General features: G+C 43.6%; 1 protein-coding gene across 1 annotated transcript in view; it reads left to right on the top strand.

Annotated features, from left to right (window-relative positions):
• Positions 1 to 20,192, top strand: part of FLT1 (fms related receptor tyrosine kinase 1) — a 108,819-nt gene that overhangs the window by 74,289 nt on the left and 14,338 nt on the right. The window contains exons 15-20 of the mRNA XM_066544868.1: positions 505 to 636; positions 6,805 to 6,911; positions 10,277 to 10,415; positions 15,341 to 15,445; positions 18,016 to 18,129; positions 18,898 to 18,986. Of these exons, the coding sequence (XP_066400965.1) occupies positions 505 to 636; positions 6,805 to 6,911; positions 10,277 to 10,415; positions 15,341 to 15,445; positions 18,016 to 18,129; positions 18,898 to 18,986 (686 nt within the window). The remainder of the gene's footprint in view (positions 1 to 504; positions 637 to 6,804; positions 6,912 to 10,276; positions 10,416 to 15,340; positions 15,446 to 18,015; positions 18,130 to 18,897; positions 18,987 to 20,192) is intronic.

Here is a 20,192-nt window from a genome sequence, read left to right as displayed (position 1 = left end):
TCTTTGCACTCTCTGGAGCCCCTTTGTGAAGGAGCCCATTGCTCCACACCACATGGGCAGGTGAGATTTGGAGCAAGTCTGCTGCCCATAGGGACAATCTGAAGGGCTTCTGGAAGGGCTCTAAGCTTGAGCTGCTTCTGGGGCAGACCTGGGACTGTAAATGCAGTAATCAGATTATCCTTTTTCCAAAAGCTGCAGACATTCTAAAGTGCTTACCTGGATGAAAGCGTAGGCACAGTGCTATCAACATAAACAGTACCAAGTACTTCCAAGATCTTCCCTTAGGCTGAGCTTTTTGACTCACACAAGTGCTTTGTAAACACTGATTTCCAAGAGGCTTGCAAGGCGTCCAAGTGTGTTTGGCTTTCCTGCAGACAACATTGTGCTGTGCAGTCTGTGGCTCAGATTTCTTCTGAGAAAATCTTAAAGCAGATACTATTACACAAGGGCCAGGTTTTGTTTATATCCTGGCTCCCTCTCATTGCAAAATATTTCATTTCACAGGAATAATTTTAGGGCCTGGAAGCCGAATGCTGTTTATTGAAAGAGTAAAAGAGGAGGATGAAGGACTTTACCAGTGTATAGCCACCAACTTGAAAGGGTCCGTGGAGAGTGCGGCGTATGTCACGGTACAAGGTAAAGCATCACACTAAATGGGAAGAGCAAGCCTTCCAGAGTGATGTTCTTAGGCTGGAAGGGCAGAGGTATGACCTGGGACTCCTCTGGTGATCTCTGAAGCAATTTGAAGGAAGTCCTAGCAAGGGAAGCATACCAGGTTGGAAAGGAAGCCCAGCAGGAAATGCTAACTCAGAGTGTGTTTACACTGACCTAAAAAGAAGAATTGCTTCAACCCAACAAAGATCAGGTCAGGGTAGAAGACAAATGTAAATTTAGTATCAGCAAAACAAACAATAACCAGGGTAAGTAACACTCTCCTACCCACATATTTTCCCATTTCAGATTAATCCCACAGAAATTAGAGGCCTGGGATGTTCTGATTTGTTTATTTTTCAGTGTAAAGTGAATTGCCAAATCAGACTGGAAGATTTCAGCCTAGCAATAGCTACATACGCGAAAGTACTACTACAAGGAAGTGGTTTGATTTAGTTATTTCTGTAACCATTACTTGAGTTATCATGCTAATAATTTAAATGTCCAGCATTGTTCTGCCTTCTGACAATCTCGATTCATGCCTGTGGCAGGGAAATAAATTAATTTTACATTAAATAAAAAGAAAGTTTATTCAGTGACCTTTCAATTTCATTGAGCACCCTTTTGGCTCATGAATTATGAGATTAGAGAAGTAGGTTGACATTCTCCATATAGGTCAGTGTCGTGCATGTATTAAATTGACATAATCTATTTTACTGACCTGGTGTTAAGTAAGTAGTCCTGGATGCATTTAGTTGCTCCTTAAAAACACAATTGGAATATAACCAGGCCTCTTAGGCAGAGATTATATGTTTGTGGATGTTCTCATATAATTGTTAAATGTGTCTGAATACTTCTGAGTATTTGGATACTCTGCAGGACAAGACAATTACAACTAATATTGATTTTTTGCCATAAGTGTGTTTGCAGTCGGAGTTAATAGTAATGATACAATGATGTTTCTGCTTTAAAAGGTCAGGGATAAGTGTATGCACGTGTGGGCTGGCCTAACTGGTGAAATTGAGGAGTTAAATATCTATCCCCTTATGAATAATTATAGAATCATAGAATGGTCTGGGTTGGTAGGATCCTTAAATATCCTCTTGCTCCAGCCTCGTCTAGTGGAAGGCAGGAACACCTCCACCAGACCAGGTTTCTCAAAGCCTCCTCCAACCCAGCATTGAACACTTCCAGAGCTGCAGCACCCAGAACTTCCATGGGAAGCCTGTGCTAGGGCCTCATAACACTCAGACTAAAAAAATGCTTCCTAATATCTAATCTAAACCTGTCCTCTTCCAGTGTGAAACCATCCTCCCTTGTCCTGTCTCTCCATGCCCTTGGAAGCAGTGACTCTCCATCTCTCTATTAGACCCCCTTTAAGTAATGGAAGGCTGCCAAAAGGTCTCCCTGGAGCCTTCTTCTCTCCAGGCTGAACGATTCCAGCTGTCCCAACCTATCTTCATAGGAGAGGTGCTTCAGCCCTCTGCTCATCTTTGTGGCCCTCCTCTAGACTTGCTCCAAAAGATCCACATCATTCTTATGTTGGAAGCCCCAGAGCTGGATGCAGCGCTCCAGATGGGGTCTCACAATAGCAGAGAGGCAGAATCACCTCTCTCTAAGTGCCTTGATAATACCAAGGTTTTTACAGCTGCTGTAACAGCTAAATGAATAACTTGTGCCAGCTGCTTGCTGTCCAAATCATCCTACTAATTCATAGTCCTGGACAATGTAATTCATTATTGAATTGATTTTTAACATAACTGAAGCTTGGCTTTTTATTACAACCACAAGCATTCTGTCAGATGGCTTCTAGGAAGTCATATATCCTAGTCCAGCAGAGAGGAAAGGGAGCATTCAGGAAGGCTTCTGCTGTGGTTATGTGTCCTGAGGGACCACCAGCAATGCTCTTGTATGACTTCTATGGGAGCAGGTGATGAAGATCACCACATTAAAATTTATGGCTTTGAGACTGGATGATGAAAAGAGAGACGGTTTGTCTTATCTACTCTGGTCAAGGAAAATGTCTTTCCACTCTTTTCCTACTACGTGAAGGGACCTCACTAGAGCTTTTTTTACTCATTCCTCCACTGCTCTGGAATGTCTGTCCCTCTCCCAGGAAAGGAAGCCTCCTACTTCATCCTTGAGCCTGGAGGGACAAGATCAGGGCTTGACGGCTTTCTCTAAGCTTTGCCACTTTCTTGTCTCTCTGAGAAACAGAGGACCTGTGCCTGCTGCTGTGAGCACCAAAGCCTTGCCTCTGTCCTGGGGCTCTCTGAACCCGGGGCTGCAGATCAAAGGGAGCAGAGCAGTGCCTCATGTTGATGGCCACGTTTAGCAGATTGGAAGAGTAGTTTGTGAATGAGTCAGGAAGGAAACTGTCTGCTCTCTTTATTTCCTCTGAGAAAACATTCTTATACTCACAGATAAAACAATGTGTTATTTTTGTGTCCGAGATGGATGAATGGATGGGGGAATCAAAGGGCTGTTTTGAAATTATTGCAGGCTGTGTTTGGTTTGGAACCAGGGGTTGCTGAGCTATCTGTGGAGGAGAAGGGCCATGTCTGTGGGCATGTCAGAGCAATCTCTCTGCTTGCTCTTGGCTGAGGAACTGAAGAGGCACCAAATCTGCAAGGACAGAATAGAAAGAGCAGATGGCTGCCAGAGCATCCAGCAGGTGGAGAGGACTGTACCCCTTAAAGTCTGGGGAGAAATGCTGCTGGGCGTCTTGGGCAGCTTTTTTGGGCGGGATCAACATGCTTGCAGAGCTGCCACGAAAGCCATTTCCTGCTCCCTCTACTGAGGACCCTTGCAGCCCCAGGGATACAGTTAGTTGCAGAGGTGTTGCTTGGAAGGAGATGTGCTGATAAAGGAAGGAGCAGCTTATGCTCACTGAAATATGGACATATAGCAAGCAAAGGAATATAGCAAAGTACCCTGTCTTAAAGCTGATATTTGATAACTTCATGTGAATCCTGCTGATGAAAATATTTATCAAGTATTCACTGAACAATGCTGACACTACGAAAATGGTGTTAGCTTTTAAAATAACTCCTATTTAAATGACTTATTTTAAATAACTTTTCTATCTATCTATCTATCTATCTATCTATCTATCTATCTATCTATCTATCTATCTACCTACCTACCTACCTACCTACCTACCTACCTACCTAACCTTTCTGACTTTGTATCTCAGAAAGTTGTTGTGCCTTTTGAGTCATGCTGAAGCCATCAGGAACTTCTCCATGAAGTTTAGCTGGAATTCCCACAGCTACTAAACAAAGTTCAGCCTGGGTCATGACTTCAGTTTGCAAGATTGCAGGTGGACATCAGGGGACACTAAGGCTCCTGTTACCTCAGAATTCCACTAAAGAGGTTTGGAATGGAGTCCTGTTGGCCGATAGTTCAACCTCAGTTCAAACAAGGGTCATCACCAACGGTCTGGCTAAGTTATGATAAACTTTGAGGATGGACATTCCTCAGCATCTCTGAGCACCAATCCCAGTGCTGCAGTGCTGTGATTGTGAGATCACACAGATTGAGCAGAGTAGATCCCAATGGGGTAGGGGTGAGGGATGCATTTCTTTTTCCCTGGATGACACCTGAGCTGCACCACACTGTTAGGTGTTTAGAGCTGAAATCTTAATGAGAAAGCCCATACCAGCCAAAGGCTTGAGCTTGTAGCTGGAGGGATCAGCAGATTATTCCAGGCTCTTGTCCTGGCATACTTGCATGGTTCTGGTGGCTTCTGCTGCTACTGAAAAAGAGAAGCTGCTGCTGACACTTCTTCACTCACCCCTCCTCACCCTTCTGCAGTCCTGCAGGCATGGGGTGGTGCATGGGGGCTTTTGGAGGGGAGAAAGGGGGAGAAAGAGGGAGAAAGGGGGCAGCTGCTTGGGACAGAGTCAGGCAGATGGGACAGAGCTGCACACAGGGAAAAGTCTTTGTCTAATGAGGTGTCAGGTGAGTAAAGCTCTGGGATGGAGGTGTAAGGGGATGCCTGAAATCTTCAGCTACCAGGCAGAGAGGGGGATTTAGCACTGATTAAAGCCCACCAAACTCTGCTAATCCTAAGGCATCTTCTGACTGTTTCTGCCAGTTCTGCCTCAAATGAAACCTTTTTCTTCCCAGCTGAGAGACACTTAGAGAGCTCTGACTTCAAGGCTTTCAGCAAGACTAGGACTCTGGCATTTGATAACTCAGCCCAGCTGGAGAAATGCTTTCTGGTTGCCTACATTTGCTCAAACATTTCAAAGACAGCACCTTTGCATCTCTTTGCTCACTCCTGGGCAGCTACTCTAATGGTTAGAGCATTTATGTCTTCCACCACAGGCCTGGCTGTACCTCATGGGTGTTCTGTGTCCTGCCATATGAAGTTGTGGTGACTAATGAAACTTCAACCCCTCCGGTTTTGCTGAATAAATATCAGAAACTATTATCTGCCTTCTGCAGGAGTGCTGGTCAGAAGCAAGAGGAGACTATCCAAATGTAAAAGGAAATGCAGATGCCAGAGAGTAGGCAAGCAGCATTGGGCTGTATTATTTATGCTATCATTATGTTCCATATCTAAATCAAGTACTTGAAAAAAATACTTGTGAAAAGAGAACTCTCTTGGTATTTCTGGAGACTATTGTACCTCCATTCATAGCTGCAGTCATGTTTTTTTTTCCTCAATGAGCTTTATTCTCAAAGCTCCAGAACAGACATCTGAGGGAAATCTTAGATATGAGACATGAATACAAATCTGATTATCATTTTAGGAAGGGAATACACTATGCCAATTAAGCAACACATCCTCTAAACAAAGCTTTGTGGCCTTTTGCCTAAAACCAGGCAGGACACCCCTCTGGATTACCCAGTAAAGTCACCAGTGAGACACAATAACACCTTTTTCATTTGTCAGGAGTAACACCGAGCTGTCAGGCTCTGAAACTCTGCAAGTGCAGACAAAACTACTGTGAAATCATGTTCAGAATTCCTCCTCCTTGTCCTCTCATTTACCCTCTCTAGAGGGTATATCAGAATAAGAGGCAGGGTATGATGGTTCTTTTTGCCTTTTATAACAATCAGATGGAAAACATATTGTGGGAAGTGTGGGATTTTTGATGCAATCACAGGATTTGCAAAACAAACTGCTCTGAATCTATTTTACAAATCCCTAAATAGCAGTCTGAAGTGAGTTTTATTTTGGCTTTTTTTAAGATTTGTCCGTGGGCTCTAATACTTTCCAGATTTCTAATCTTCATGTTTTCTTGCTGCTTCATTTTCAGTTGTGGCCAGTTTTGTTTTGCCCTTTCTGTGCTTAATCAGTTCCCTGGTTTCTAGAGCCCTCCCAGCTCCCTGCCACCTGGGTTCTGTGGGGTGCTGCTGGGAAAGGAGGGGGTCCTGTGTTCCCTCAGGGAGCCTGGCCATGTGCTGCTGGTGTGACTGGCAGGACACCTGAGGGCACAGAGCCTGCCAGGGGAGCAGGGGATTTGGAGGGAGGGCCAGGCCATATGCCCTGGATTTCTGCCCAGTGGGAATGAGGCTCAGGACCCTGGTTCCATCCTATGTATGAGCTGAGCCCCCAGGTGACAGATCAGATTCATCCAAGCCATGGGAAAAAGAGCTCATGGACTCCTGCTGGTAGCACCATGAGTCTCCAAGAGAATCCCCAGGTCAGCCCCAGGGATGGTTTTGGTGAGGGCTGGAGGGCTTACAGCACGCCTGGGATGGAGGTGCAGGCTGCAGGGCTCAGCCACCAGCAGGGAAGAGCTCTCTGAGAAGTGGATGAGGAAAGGCATCAGGTCCTGGACAGCAAACCCCAAGTAGCACCACTGCAACGTGCCCTGGGTCACACTTGGAGTCACTGGTGCCTACACCAGCACAAACCCTCCTAGGAGCTTCTCCAGCACGTTAGCAGCAGCTCTCACACCACAGCACCACCTCAGCAGAGCCGTCCCTCTGTGAGCCCTGTCCTCTCCTGAGGCTGCAGGAGACCTTTTTTTTTTGGCTCTGTGAGCCGGTCCAAACAGAGATTAATACCCCATTGAAAAGAGCTGGTCCTTCCTGGTATTTTATTTTAATGGCAAAAAAAAAAACCAACACAACAACTATGAAGTGCCTTTGGTTTGCAGGTCATTTTCTAATATGTTTCCCACTTGATTTTCCCAGGCATATCAGAGAGATCAAACCTGGAGCTGATAACTCTGACCTGTACCTGTGTGGCTGCGACGCTGTTCTGGCTCCTGTTGACCCTCTTCATTCGCAAGCTGAAGAGGGTAAGAACAGACAGGGATCTCCCTGTGGCACCTGCCTCTCCTTGGCAGCTCTTTGTTCATGTCAGAAAAATTTTCCTGGGCTGCTGGAATTGTCAGGTCTACCAAAGAAAGATTCTGTTCCACTTTCACAGCACCAAGTCTGCCAGAGCTCAAAGAGTGTTTGGATAACACTCTCCGGCTCATACCATGACTCTTGGGACTGTCCTGTGCAAGGCCAGGAATTGAGCTTTGATGATCGTTGTGGGTCCCTTCCAACTCAGAATATCCTATGATTCTATGATTCTTTGATGCTTCTCACCCTTGTTCCTGGTGAAATAACCAGGCTGCTGATGGATGCTGGAGAACCGTGACTTGCAAGCCTGAGTATGAGTAAGCCAGAAAGAAAAGCCTGGGTGGGGACAAGGCTCTGAGGCTCACTTGAGTGCCTGACTCACACCAAAGACATCCTCATTCCCTTACAAAAACTGTGGGGGTTTAGCATCCTAATGTCTTTGAAGATCTGAGTGAGTGGGAATGACAGATCTTCACAGAATGTGCTGGGGTCTGGTTCGCACAGTGTCTGGTACAATTACATCACTTCCAAAGTGATATTTTGCTGAAGGAGTTTTGATGGTGCAGCTTCTAGAGCAGATGATCCTGTACCAACATGATAAATTTAACTGCCCCTGCAGCTGACCCTCCTTCTTGTCCAAGGCTGACTGTGATGGTTTAAAACCCCTTTTTGCTGACAGCACCCTGTCTGCATTTTGTGGTGTGTGCAGGCTAAACCACAGCAGCCTTCCCAAGCAAAAAATAAAACTCCTCAGTGTAACCTGCAGGAGCAGATGGATTTGAGGGAAGGTACTGGGGCACTGCAAGACATGAGCTGAGAAATGACTGCGTGCCCCCCCTCCTCACTCCCACACCACCACCAGCCCAGGATATCACAGCACAGCACTACAGGGATCTGCTCACAGCCGCCACAGCTGGGCATGTCCCAGCTGGCTGACAGACCATGTCACCTCAACCTGCACTAAGGCCTGCCAGTGTCTTAGGTTGGGTACTAAGAACTTTTATTGACTGATGGGAAATCAGTCTAACTAACCAACCAACTAACTAACTAACTGACTGACTAACTAACTAACTAACTAACTAACTAACTAACTAACTAACTGACTAATTAACTAACTAACTAACAGTCTAACTGACTAACTAACTTTTATTGACTGATGGGAAATCAGTCCAAATCAGGGCAGTACAGCAGCAGCCACTCCGCCTGCATTCCTACTGCTGCAAGATTTGGTGAGGAGAAATGCGTGGGAGTTTGGGGGAAAGGAAAGCAGAGGTCAGCTGAAACTGTGGAGAAACTTCATAGCTGTAAGGGAAATTACAAGGCAAGAGGGAGCAGTACTGAATGCTCAACAGTAATGATGAAGCAAGTTATAACGTGACTGCAAATCTTGGGAAAAAGTAAGCTTTAAGTGTAGCAAGGGGTTGCAGATCTTTTTTATTTTATTTTTTATGAGACCAAAACTTATTAGATTGTTAAAAGATAATAAAAATATCATCAGATAATAAAAATATCATGTAGAACAAGGGACTTTAACTAAGTGACATGTTGAGGCAACTTTCCAGCTAGTGTTAGTCTATGTTTATGGTCTTCTCTGTGTTTCTCTTATAAACCCTTACTCTCAAAGATTTATGACTGGAATTAGCTCTGAATTAAATGTTATATACAAATTATGTTGCCACAACAGAAAAAAAACATGCTCTCCAAGAGCATTTATTTAAAACCTCTCTGTGATGCACACAGGGAGAGATTATATCCTTAACAATTTTTCATCATTGAAAATGTTGCTTTGAATCTCCATTTGTGCCAAAACCAAAACCTATTGAGTGCATCTGAAGAAGGAACTGTGGGAAACTGCCTGACTTTTCTACTCCCCTATTGCTTTTTCTGGAATGGGTCCACTTCAAAGCTCTTCTAATGTGATGGGTAGGAGCACTTTGGTACACACATCTCTGTCTAGAAATGCCCCTTCTGGAGCACCACACAAGTTTCTGTTTCTACTCATATCCCACTTATGCATGTTCTTTCCAGACTTAGTGAATGGTTTGGAGCCAGGCTTCAAGCCTCCTGACTTTCTCCCAAGCATCAGTGCATCCTTCTTGGGACAAAATTTATGGGTTTGGGGCAGATGAAAAGCAATTAGAACAGCAGTTGTTCATTACTGTCATTTTAGTCTAATTGTGTTTGTAATCAAGGCATGCACTGCTGGGAATATCCTTCTCAAAAAACATGCCTAGAAATGCAGGTATTAGGGACATATTTCTAAACTGTAGGGGAGGGAAGTTGAAAGTATAAGGAGGCAGTTGAAGCAAATATTAGAAAAGAGAATATGTGGTTATATCTGTATGTTTGTGATATCTGTATGTCTTTGTCCATGTGCTACTTCCACAAGTTTAGGAAAAGCAGCACCTTCAGGTTCAGTTCTGCAGATTTCCCATAGATTCCAACTAATAGCCAGGAAATTATGGCAAACACTAGACCTTTTCTATAGAAAGATAAGTACTCCTGTGTCAAGAAAAGTCCAGTGGATTAGAATGGAAATCTTGATGCTCTTTGAAGGAACATACATTTCAAAATGGATGAACTGCAGGAAACTTTCAGATCAGATTCATCTTTCCTTATATTTCTCATGTGAAGTGGATAGATAATACATTTGCTCAGGAGAAACTAAGCTGGCAAATTAATTTGAAATTTTATGTTTTAAAATATGTGTTTGAGTCCAGCTGTTAATAAATTCCTCCAGACTCAAATGGTTTGAGTAAATTTTTCAGAACTTATACCAAAGAAATAAAAAATCCGACAATTTGTCAGCAGTTTGTTAAGTGTTCAATGTCCAGTGTGCTGAGGACTTGTCTTGCACAGTTTCTAACCACATATGACCTATCTTTGTGGGATATATGGAACAAATAAACACTGGCAGTAGAACTCCATCTGTTGCATGTGGCCACTTCTTGCTTTGCACAATCATGAAGGAAAGTTATTTTTATCAGCAATGTTTAGTCACTTGCTGAAAGTATTTCTCCTGACTGTGCAGAGGGCCTGTGTCATAACACCATATGTTAATAGGGACCCACATGGATTTCATTGAAGAAACTGGTATGTCCAGATGGGAGGAAAGCTAGAGGAAGGAGTTTCTTTTATATAAAAACTCTTGCAATATATAGAAAAGCCAAAGGGAGCTTAACCAAACCATGCAGTGTGCAGTGAAACATGCAGCCTTGTGAACAGAATGAACTTGGAGCCCTTGATCCAAACAAGAAGATGCTGACAGATACTCTAATCCTCTTTTTTATTCTGCAATGTCTTTGTTTTCTAGCCTCGTTCCTCTGAAATGAAGACCAACCATTACCTGTCAATCATCATGGATCCTGATGAAGTCCCCTTAGATGAGCAATGTGAACGTCTACCTTATGATGCCAGCAAGTGGGAAATCGCAAGAGAAAGGCTAAAACTAGGTAATATTGGAATAGCTCATTTACAGTTTGGATTGATTGAATAAGATGTATCTATAACTATGGGGAAAGAGGAGCTGATGTGTTCTAGGCACTCAGCACAGTGTACTTCCAGGTTTGGTGTGATCTATTCCACTCTGCAAGCACTGATCTGCAAATGAATTACAGCCTTTAGGACTGACTGACCATGTCTACTTGACTTTTCACATGTATATTTGGACTTCATGTAGGAAAGAGAAAATAGAACCACAAGATCCTTTAGGCTGGAAGACCCTCAAGATGAAGTCCAACCATGGATAATCTATCTGTTCACTCCAGGAAAAAGCTGTGGAAGACAGTGACAAAGGCTTTACTACAGTCCAGGCAGACAACATCCACAGCCTTTCCCTCATCTATTAAGTCAGCCACCTGGCCACAGAAGGAGAAGAATATAGACAAGAATGATGCATTCTATATTTTGGAAACTGATTTACTTAAAACATGACACAAAATGAGCAACTAAAGATTTCCAAATCAGACTGCCGACTTCGATGTTTCTCTCTCTAGACTCAGGAGCCTGACCTTTGGCATTTACTGTAGTTTTGGTGATTCACTATAAAACTGATGAAGGGTCTGGAGGGGAAGCTGTATGAGGAGCAGCTGAGGTAGTTTGGTTGTTCAGCCTGGAGAAGAGGAGTGGAGAGGAGACCTCACTGCAGCTACAACTTTCTTGTGAGGGGAAGAGAAGGGCAGACACTGAACTCTTCTCTCTGGTGCCAGTGACAGGATCGGAGGGAATGGCCTGAAGTTGTGTCAGGGGAGGTTTGGATTGGATATTAGAAAAGGTTTTTCACCCAGAGGGTGGTTGGGCCCTGGCACAGGCTTTCCAGGGAAGTGGTCACAGCACCAGCCTGACAGAGCTCAAAAGCATCTAGACAACATTCACAGGCACATGGTGTGCTGCTTGGAATTGTGCTGTCCAGGGCCAGGTTCATCCACAAGGATGATCCTTGGGGTCCCTTCCAACTCAGGATATTCTATGATTCTATTGTTTTCTTCCCTTTCTTCAACTTGGAAACTTGGAAAAAGACCTGTGCAGAAATGGATCCTCATAATCCATCCCGCACCCCTTCCCGTTTCTCCCTCTCCTTCTTTTTCCAGCACAGTCTCCTTGTTTTCCCTCTGTGCTGCAGTTTTATAAATATTCTGTTATTGCACCATAAAGAGCAAGAATGTGACATGTAAGTCCACACATAAATAAATAAATACCCTTGAAAACTTTAAACCTACAGCCAGCTCCCCAATAAATGTCCCAGCAAAAGGCATGGGTTTGGAACCATTTCTTATTAAGCCTCATGTGGGGCTGATGAGAAGGGAAGGGGGGATGAGACCTTATTTGGAAGTTGATGAATCCCTCCAGAAACCACACAGATTTTAGCAAGAAGGTCAACATTAAAATGTCAGTGATAAGCTCAGCCTCGTTGCTATAGTGCTGTTTGTTCTTTCAGGCATGCATCATATTTGTCCTACAGCAAGGTCTAGAAAATCCTTGCATTTTGGTTAGGAGCTATAACAGATTCCTCCTGTCTCCTGGGTATCAGGAACAGAGCTTGTTTAAAATGTGCAAAATCAGGATCACACTAAATTTGCCTGCCAGAAGACACAAGGTGGCCAGATGTGGATAAGCACAGCTGAAATACATTGCTCTCGATTTATAATTGTCATACATAATTCTGGGAATGCTGGAACCTTGTGCTGGAGTGACTTCAATCTTCAGACAATTTTCTTACAGTGATGGACCAAGAGCCTGATGTGCAGACAATGTGACCACTGGGAAAGAAACAAACAGAAATGGAATGTAAACACCAAGGAAAAACCCATGCCTTTCAGGGTTAGTGTTTGGAGTCCAGAGGTGATGAACGATGACCAGAGAATGAGTTAAAAGTGGAAGAACTGGTGTAAACAAATAAAGAATGCTGACAATGAATGCGAACCAGATTTGAAGAAGTTGTGTATGTGCAGTATCCTAGATTAGTTCAGTGCAAGTCCTGCTTACATAGCAGTTGGCTCAGTCTTTGAGTAACCTTGGCAGTCTCTGAGGATTAGTGTCTCACAAACACAAAATGTGCTTCTATGGTTTTTAAAAAATATTTTTACTTGGAAATGCAACCCCTTCCAGCATCTGATGCGACTGTTTTTCTCTTTCCACCTACTTAGCTTCCAGGACACATATTTATTATAACTTTTGCAAAGAAGTCTCTCCTTTCAGCCCACATCTCTTTTGCTGTGTGTTCCTCCAACATGCATACGCACAGCCCACGGCTGCAATGCAATGCTTATATAACAGGACTCTCCCTTCATCTGTAAGAGGTACAGCCATTACAGGAAACTTCATATGGGCATCACTGAAGTCAGGGTAATTAACATTCAGCATAGATTAGTCTCACTGAGACTAAATGTCATCTTTTCATTAGGCAGAAAAGGCTGGTGCCATAAATCACTGTCAGTGCGGTCGGCGATAACACGCTGTGTTAGCTGAGCCATCGCGCGCTTCTCCCCTCCCGCTTGGGCTTGACCTTCCTGGTCTGGAGAGGTGGCACAGTGCTGATGCTGGGATGCAGGGCCCGGGGCAGTGTGGCTGCTGGCTCCAGAGCAGTGTCACAGGCTCTGGTGGCAGTGGGCTTCCCGAGCCCTGCTCCCTCCTGTGCCCTGCAAGCCCACGGTGCTGGCACCGAGCACAGCGCTTCCCACTCTCCTGCATGTGCACAGCTGTCCTGTGTAACATAATGGAAAACGTGAAGCCATCCGTGGGGAAAACCCAGATGACTCAAGCTTAGGCAAAGAACCTGAGAAATGAGCACACCTCGGAGCCCGTACCTCCCACAGACATGGGGTGCGGTGCCTGCAAGTGCTTTTTGCTAATGCTCCAGGTCCAGCAACTGACATGCTTGAAGGACTCTGCTAAAATGGGACTGAAAGGAAAATTCTCCTGATTCAAAACTTCTTGACTGAGGCGTATGTTCACTTTAATGCGTTCTGAGTGGCCCAGTAAATTCAAGTCAAGTGTGGAAAACTTAAGCAGAGCACTTTGCTTCACTGGTCTGGATCTAAATTCTGCAGTATTACATATCTGAGCACTACCCCAAACACATCCAGTGTAGCTGCTCAAAGGCTATGACAAACTGCTCAGATGGTTGGGCAACTTAATATTCTTCTGATTAATAATTTTGTAGTTACTTTGTATGTCAACAGAAGGGACATTTGCAAGAACAGCCATAGCCACAATTGCATACTAAACTGCGGAGTTTTGAGCTGCATGATGTAAAGTTAAAGCAGCCCTGTCCTGTGCTACTATTCAGCACGGTACAAGCAGCAGCAGAGCAGCAAAGACTGAGTGTTGTTACAGTCTCCCATTGAATCACACCACTGTTTAGAGAAGGAAGTGCTGTTTCTAGTGCTCATTCTCCTTTCTGAAAGGTTTGTGTAGCTTTATGAGCCGCTGTGTTTTCCAAGTGGTGACTAAGTAAGTTATCATGATGTGGGAAGTGCATTAACAGTGATGGAAACAGATTAAAGCTATGGATTAAACAAAAGTATGGCGGGTTTTATAGGACCTTAAACGGCAAGTTCTTTGTGCAGAAACCACGGACAGTTAAAATGTTAAGAACTAAAAACATCAATTCACAAAGAAAACCTGAGACCAGAGTCTTAATGATGCTTCCCTTACACAATCTATATCCAGTAACTGAAAAAGGCAACAGTAGGTTTTTAGATGCACACTGATTCATCTGTATTTCTCCATCAAACACTAAGCCCTTCACAAACCAAGGTCAGCTTGTTGATGCTTTTTAGTCATGTAGATCAAGTTCTTTGTGGCTTTTATTTGCTGTAAAAAAATGACAACATTTTTGCGCATCTAGGGTGGAAATAATTTTCTGGGGTTTTTTTGGCTCAGCATATTCCACTCCATGTTTCCATTGATTTTTATAACATATGTTATCTGCTTCTACTGACAGACATACTGAGAATTACAGTTTAGATACAATATACACATATAAAAGGCAGTATTGATTTAAACTAGTACAGACAGCAGCTCTTTTTCTCTGCTTGCAAGTATCTGAGTGGGATTAATCTCTCACTCAGATACCAACAAGATAGATGTCCACCTGAGAGCTAGTCAAACAGGTGTTCATCATAGGAACAGGACATTTTCCTGTGGAAATGGCCATGCCACATGTGCATATCTGAGAAACAAATATATGGTACATGTTATCCTTTGCTTTTATGTGAAAAGCTGACTGGTATTTTCTGCGCTTCTCTGAGCAGAAGAGCATGGCACCGCAGATCCTGGTGCCATACTCTTGTTAGCCACTTTGGTACCTGGGTTCTGCTGAAGGTGAAGCACAAAAGCAATCTGAAAATAGTTACTTGGAAATAACACTTATTGCTAGAGCTGATATGTTGACAAGATCTCCCTGAGCAAGCCTTGACAGCCTCTGTAGCAGGGCAGAGGCAGCCAGAGCTGTCCATGTGAACACATTGTCAAAGGGGAAGAGGGTCTGTGTTATTGAAGACATAACTGGCAGCACCACAGGCTGCTGCACCGTGCAGTGTGCTCAGGGAAAAGTGGAGCAAAATCTTTCTCTGGCAGAACTAGACTGAAGAAATCAAGTTTGAAGCCAGTGTACGTCCAATGAATGGTTGCTTCCATTTAGTGACATTTTCATTCCTATCACTTGTTCCCTCTGATGACTCTGTCTTCTAGTTTGACTGCTTACTTTTTTAAAAAACCCAAGAAACCAAGAAACCTAAACCAGCTATATGTTGGAAATATACCGATGGGATTCATTGGAAAGTACATTTTTCAGTTCATGATCTATGAAGCCGTTTGCTGACAGGATTCCTTTTTTTTTACCAAGATGTATCTCTCCACTTTATTTTCTTTACAGGAAAGTCTCTTGGACATGGAGCTTTCGGAAAGGTGGTACAAGCATCTGCCTTTGGAATTAGGAAATCACCAACATGCAGAATAGTTGCTGTGAAAATGTTGAAAGGTATCTTGCTGCAAAGCTGCACTGGGAAAAATGATGCCTTATACAGTGGTGCATTTTTTTATACAATTCTTCCAAAAGCAAAAGCTTTCCCCAATAACTTTTTAAAGCCTCCAAAATGTGTACAAATCAAGTTGCAGGACCACCACAAATGAAATTGCAGAAGTATGAAATAAGAACTGCATTCTCAGTAAAAAGTCATAACGTTATGCTCAACTGACTCTATACCAAATGCTGTAAATTAAATTTAGCTGAAATATAAGGTATCTACCTTGATGTAAAGACACTTGGATAGAAGCTTTCATATTTTCCTTGGTCATTCATTCCAAGGAGTGATCATCTTACTCTTAAAACCAGATGCCTTATGTCTCATTCACATATGCCTGACTTAGCATCTCATTTAACCTTCTCAGTTAGATTTTATAATGATTTTTCTTCATGAAGGCCCTTTTATTAAGCTAAACACAGTTTTAGCTTAATAGTTTTACTAGCTAGTTTTATTGAGCAGTTTAAATCTTGGTGGTGCTGTGCAGCTGTGCCCCCTCTGAACTGGCTGCAGGCTCATCACACGTTGCTCAGGATGCTGACACCCAGGTTGTGCAATGGATTTGCCAGCACTGTTCATACACCAGTGCTCATCTGAAAGTAAAATCATCCCCCAGCTATTCACTGCCACCTTTCTCATTGGAGCAGAAAGGACAAACCCTCTCGTTAATTTGAAGAGGGCTCTTGGGATGTTAGCAAGCAGGATGATATTCAGTCATAGCCTGCAGCAGCTGTGATTGAATTCCCTATCCCAGCATCCTGGTGGCATCCTTCCCATGTACTTGGCTTTCCCTTCTTTATGTGTGTAAGTGTGTGTAAGGATCAGAGGATCAGAGCAGGCTTTTTTTTCTTTTTCTTTTTTTTTCTTTTTTTTTTTTTTTGCATTGCCCCAGGAGTTTATGCTGCACTACCTATCTGTCTTAATCCCTGAATCCTTTCTGGTGCTGTTTCTCTGCCAGGACACATCCCCTATTCTGCCAGTATGGCTTGGAACCCCAACACTCTCCCTTGACTGTGTTTGGCAATAGTTTGAATGAATCCATCTTAGCCAGTGGCTCCCAGCTTCACATATGCCCACTTGTCATTGATCAGGAGATGTCTACATGTAAATTCCAGCCCTTGGAGTGGACTGCTGGGTTCAGGGGTTCTCTGTGCAAATCAGCAGGTTTCTTGTGCCAGCCAGCACCACCAAGGAGCAGTGGGTGCTCCTGGAACAGATGGGAGCAGAAGGCAGCTACAAGAAGTTTTCCTGGTGGGATTCACACATGCATGTGCAGAGCAGAGGCTTGTATCTGAGTTAGTCACTCAAATGCCCTTCATTGGCAGAGGTGAGAGACAACAGTTCATCTCATCCTAAGGCAGATTCCTTAGGATGGAATGGAGATTCCTCCTGCATAAAGGGAACTGAGTCCTTGCTCAGCTCTGCTGACAATGAAGAGAGCCAGTAGTGACCAGATCCTCTCTAGGCATCTCATCCAGAAGCACAGGGAGATCTGCCTCATTCCTTGTGTCCTCACTAGATTATCCAGGAACTCTGCAGTCATTCATTAGGCCTCATCCTCAAAGAATTCCCACGTGGTGCAGGAGAGGTGTCACCACCCATACAAGCAAATAGCGGATCACCAAGGAGAAGACAAGTTTTGTCTGGGACACCAAGAAAAACTGCTTCCATTCAGATGTTGAAACCAAGCCCTTTAAGACCCAGATCAAGGGTTTTTTCCACAGGACTGTTCTTCTTGCTCTTGGTGTCACTAAGCTGAAAAATTCCTTTTGGGCCTGCACAAAGCAATATTGAATTTTCTTGTTTCTTAACAAAATCAAATCCTGCAGGAAAAAAAATTTGCTCAGAGGGAATGAGAAGTTTCACTCATCATTAAATAGAATGTTTGGATCTATTTGAGGGACTTACATGATTCCTATTATTATTGACCATGACTGGTAAGGGTGAGATGCAGTCACTTCACTTCAACCAGTTAATATTTATTTCCCTGGTCTATCTCCAGGCTTCCTACACAATGAACAGAACCAGGCAGGCATCACCCAGGGGTAGTTTATCTTTCCCTTATACAGATGGCTAAACTCGATGGCTACATCAGCTTCTGAAATACTTTGCTCTTGACATTGGCCCCTTAAAACACTGATTAGTTCAGGCTAGCATATAACCCTTAGATAGCTGAAGTCAGATCAGATGAAGCCAGTTCTAGATAGACTTAATTATCGTATTGAAATCCCTTTTTATTTTTTCTTTCAATTTTTTGGCTGAAACATCAGAACTATTCATGTAAAAAAAATTCTCCCAGTTCTAAATAGGATAGAGTCTACTGGGAGGAAGTTGAGTGCCTGACTCTCTTTATGGGTTTAATTGCAACCAAGAGGATGCTGAGCAGCGAGGAATAGAAACAGAACATCAATACAAGAAGTACATCCACTAACAGAGATTATTTCAATGGAAAGCAATGAGAAGTGGTAAAGCTCAGCAGGACCAGTACTTTGTCTTTTCACATTGACTTTTTATTTTATATTTACAGAAGGGGCCACAGCAAGTGAGTACAAAGCACTGATGACAGAGCTGAAAATCCTAATCCACATTGGTCATCATCTCAACATTGTGAATTTGTTGGGAGCTTGCACAAAAAATGGAGGTAAAAAAATCTGCACTGCTCAGAAAATGGGTTTGTATTATCTCCCAATAACAGCCAGTGACCCATGTTGTTTTTCATCCAGAGGTCAAGTTAGTAACTTTTATATTCGAGCTCATCCTGTAGTTGGTGAAAAAAAGAGGAAAAGAAAAAGAGATTTTCGGTCTCTTAATGAAGTGATTATGCATTTCCTCTCTTTAAACTCTCTTTTAGTATTAATATGTGAAGTGTGAATTTAGGAGCATGCCACTTGCTGTCCTTTATCTCACTCACTCCACTGCTCAAGCTCAAGTTAAACATGATCTGGAGAGGCTGGGAACAAGGGGTATCAGCTGCTGGCCCTGAACTATGAATCACAATGCAGCTGTTGTAAAATCCTCCATGATACCACACCAAGAAAATCAAAAGACCAGTATGGGAGTTTGTTTGTTTTAGATATGTCACCTATTTTAGTTCATCAAGTGTGTTTGGACTGTGGGACTCCAGTCTGAACTGCCCGAAGAGGAAACAGAGCATCCCTCAGGACCCAGACTCAAGACCCAGCTTTACAAAATTAGGCCCTGCCCTAATTTCCAGAAGCAGTATTGTTTTGATTATGTCCAGTTTTCTTCAGGCAGCCGTCTAGCTCTTAGGATGTGTTGCCAGTTATTCTGGACTCAAGTTGTAGTTAGGGCATGAAAGATTCTTTCTCAGAACTGATGCCTTATACCTTTTATTGCTTTATGCCACTCAAAATGTTTGCTGTTTTATTATTTTAATTTAATTGCCCAGGGCCTCTGATGGTGATTGTTGAATACTGCAAGTATGGGAATTTATCAAACTACCTGAAGAGCAAAAGGAATCTTTTCTGCCCTAACAAGGTGAGGAGGCAGATGGTCCTGGTAGGGTTCATTTTACCTGACGTAAGTGCTGGTGATGAGGGGGTCAGCTTTCTGAGCTGGTCTCCTCAGACTGTCTTCTACCAAAGCGGAGAAATGACTTTTGGGTTCACCTGACCTGTATTAATATTTGGTGTGGGATGTGTTGTGCCAAGAAAGGATTCACCTCTCCCTCCCTGACTGTGCAAGGAGATTGCTGTGACTAATTTGGCTGGAGCCATCTACAGCAAGGGGAAGTGGATCCTATCCAAAGTGTCCCCATACGCTCTTGTCCTGCTTTTCATGAACCCATTCCTGGTGAGCTTGAGGTCAGCAAAGCCAAAGGAAGTGGTTTTGCCCACTTATTTCAGTACTGCTGGGAGCACAAACAAGATAATACCAATGAAATCTCATGTCCCAGGACACCCTAATATTCAGAAATTTACAAGTAATCTTATTATTGTGTGAGGAGAAGAGCTATCAAGAGGAAAAGAGATTAGAGTCTCGTCCTCACATCCCACAGCCTTCTGAATCAAATTCGTTATATGTTTCTTATTACAAACCTAAATCCAATGTCCCAGAAAATTCAAATAGTTCCAGAAAAAATCCTCCAAATGATCCAGGGCTCTAACATGAGACTTAGCCTGGACACAGAACAGCAGGTCTCCAAACCTCTGCTCAGCTGTGCCAAAAGCTCATTGGCATCTCAGGGATTTTTTTTGGGAGGGCTCTGTGGGAGAGCCTACTCGAGAGGACATCCCCCTCTGAAAGGCCTTTGCTGAGCCTCTGTTCCCAAGGCTGTCTGTGCTGCACTCCACACGAGACACAGCAACTGGCTCCTCCTACACGTGGCTCTTGGAGTGGGATGCTCAGCAGGGAGCATGGCTGGGCAGGGTCCATGCTGAGTGGAGTCATTCCCATACCCCCTTCCCACACCCAGTGCTCCAGCACCCTTGGGAAGGTTGCCTGGGCAGGAAGGAGGTGGAAATTTGGCTCTGCACCAGCAGCACAGGGAACAGAGATGGTTGCAAGATAAGAGGAAAAGAGGGGGCAAGAGTAAGGCAGGCAGCCAGGCTGCTCCACAGGTAGCAGTGAGAGAGCTTCTTCCAAACAAATGTCCCATTAAACCATCACAAGATTGGCCAAAGGAAGAAAGCATTGGATTAAGGCATTGAAGAGAGGCAGTCACTTCCAACAGCAGCTCTGTTT

Source organism: Molothrus aeneus, chromosome 2 (genome assembly GCF_037042795.1).
Source record: "Molothrus aeneus isolate 106 chromosome 2, BPBGC_Maene_1.0, whole genome shotgun sequence".
NCBI classification, from domain to species: Eukaryota; Metazoa; Chordata; class Aves; order Passeriformes; family Icteridae; genus Molothrus; species Molothrus aeneus.
This window is presented reverse-complemented; position numbering and strand designations above follow the sequence as displayed.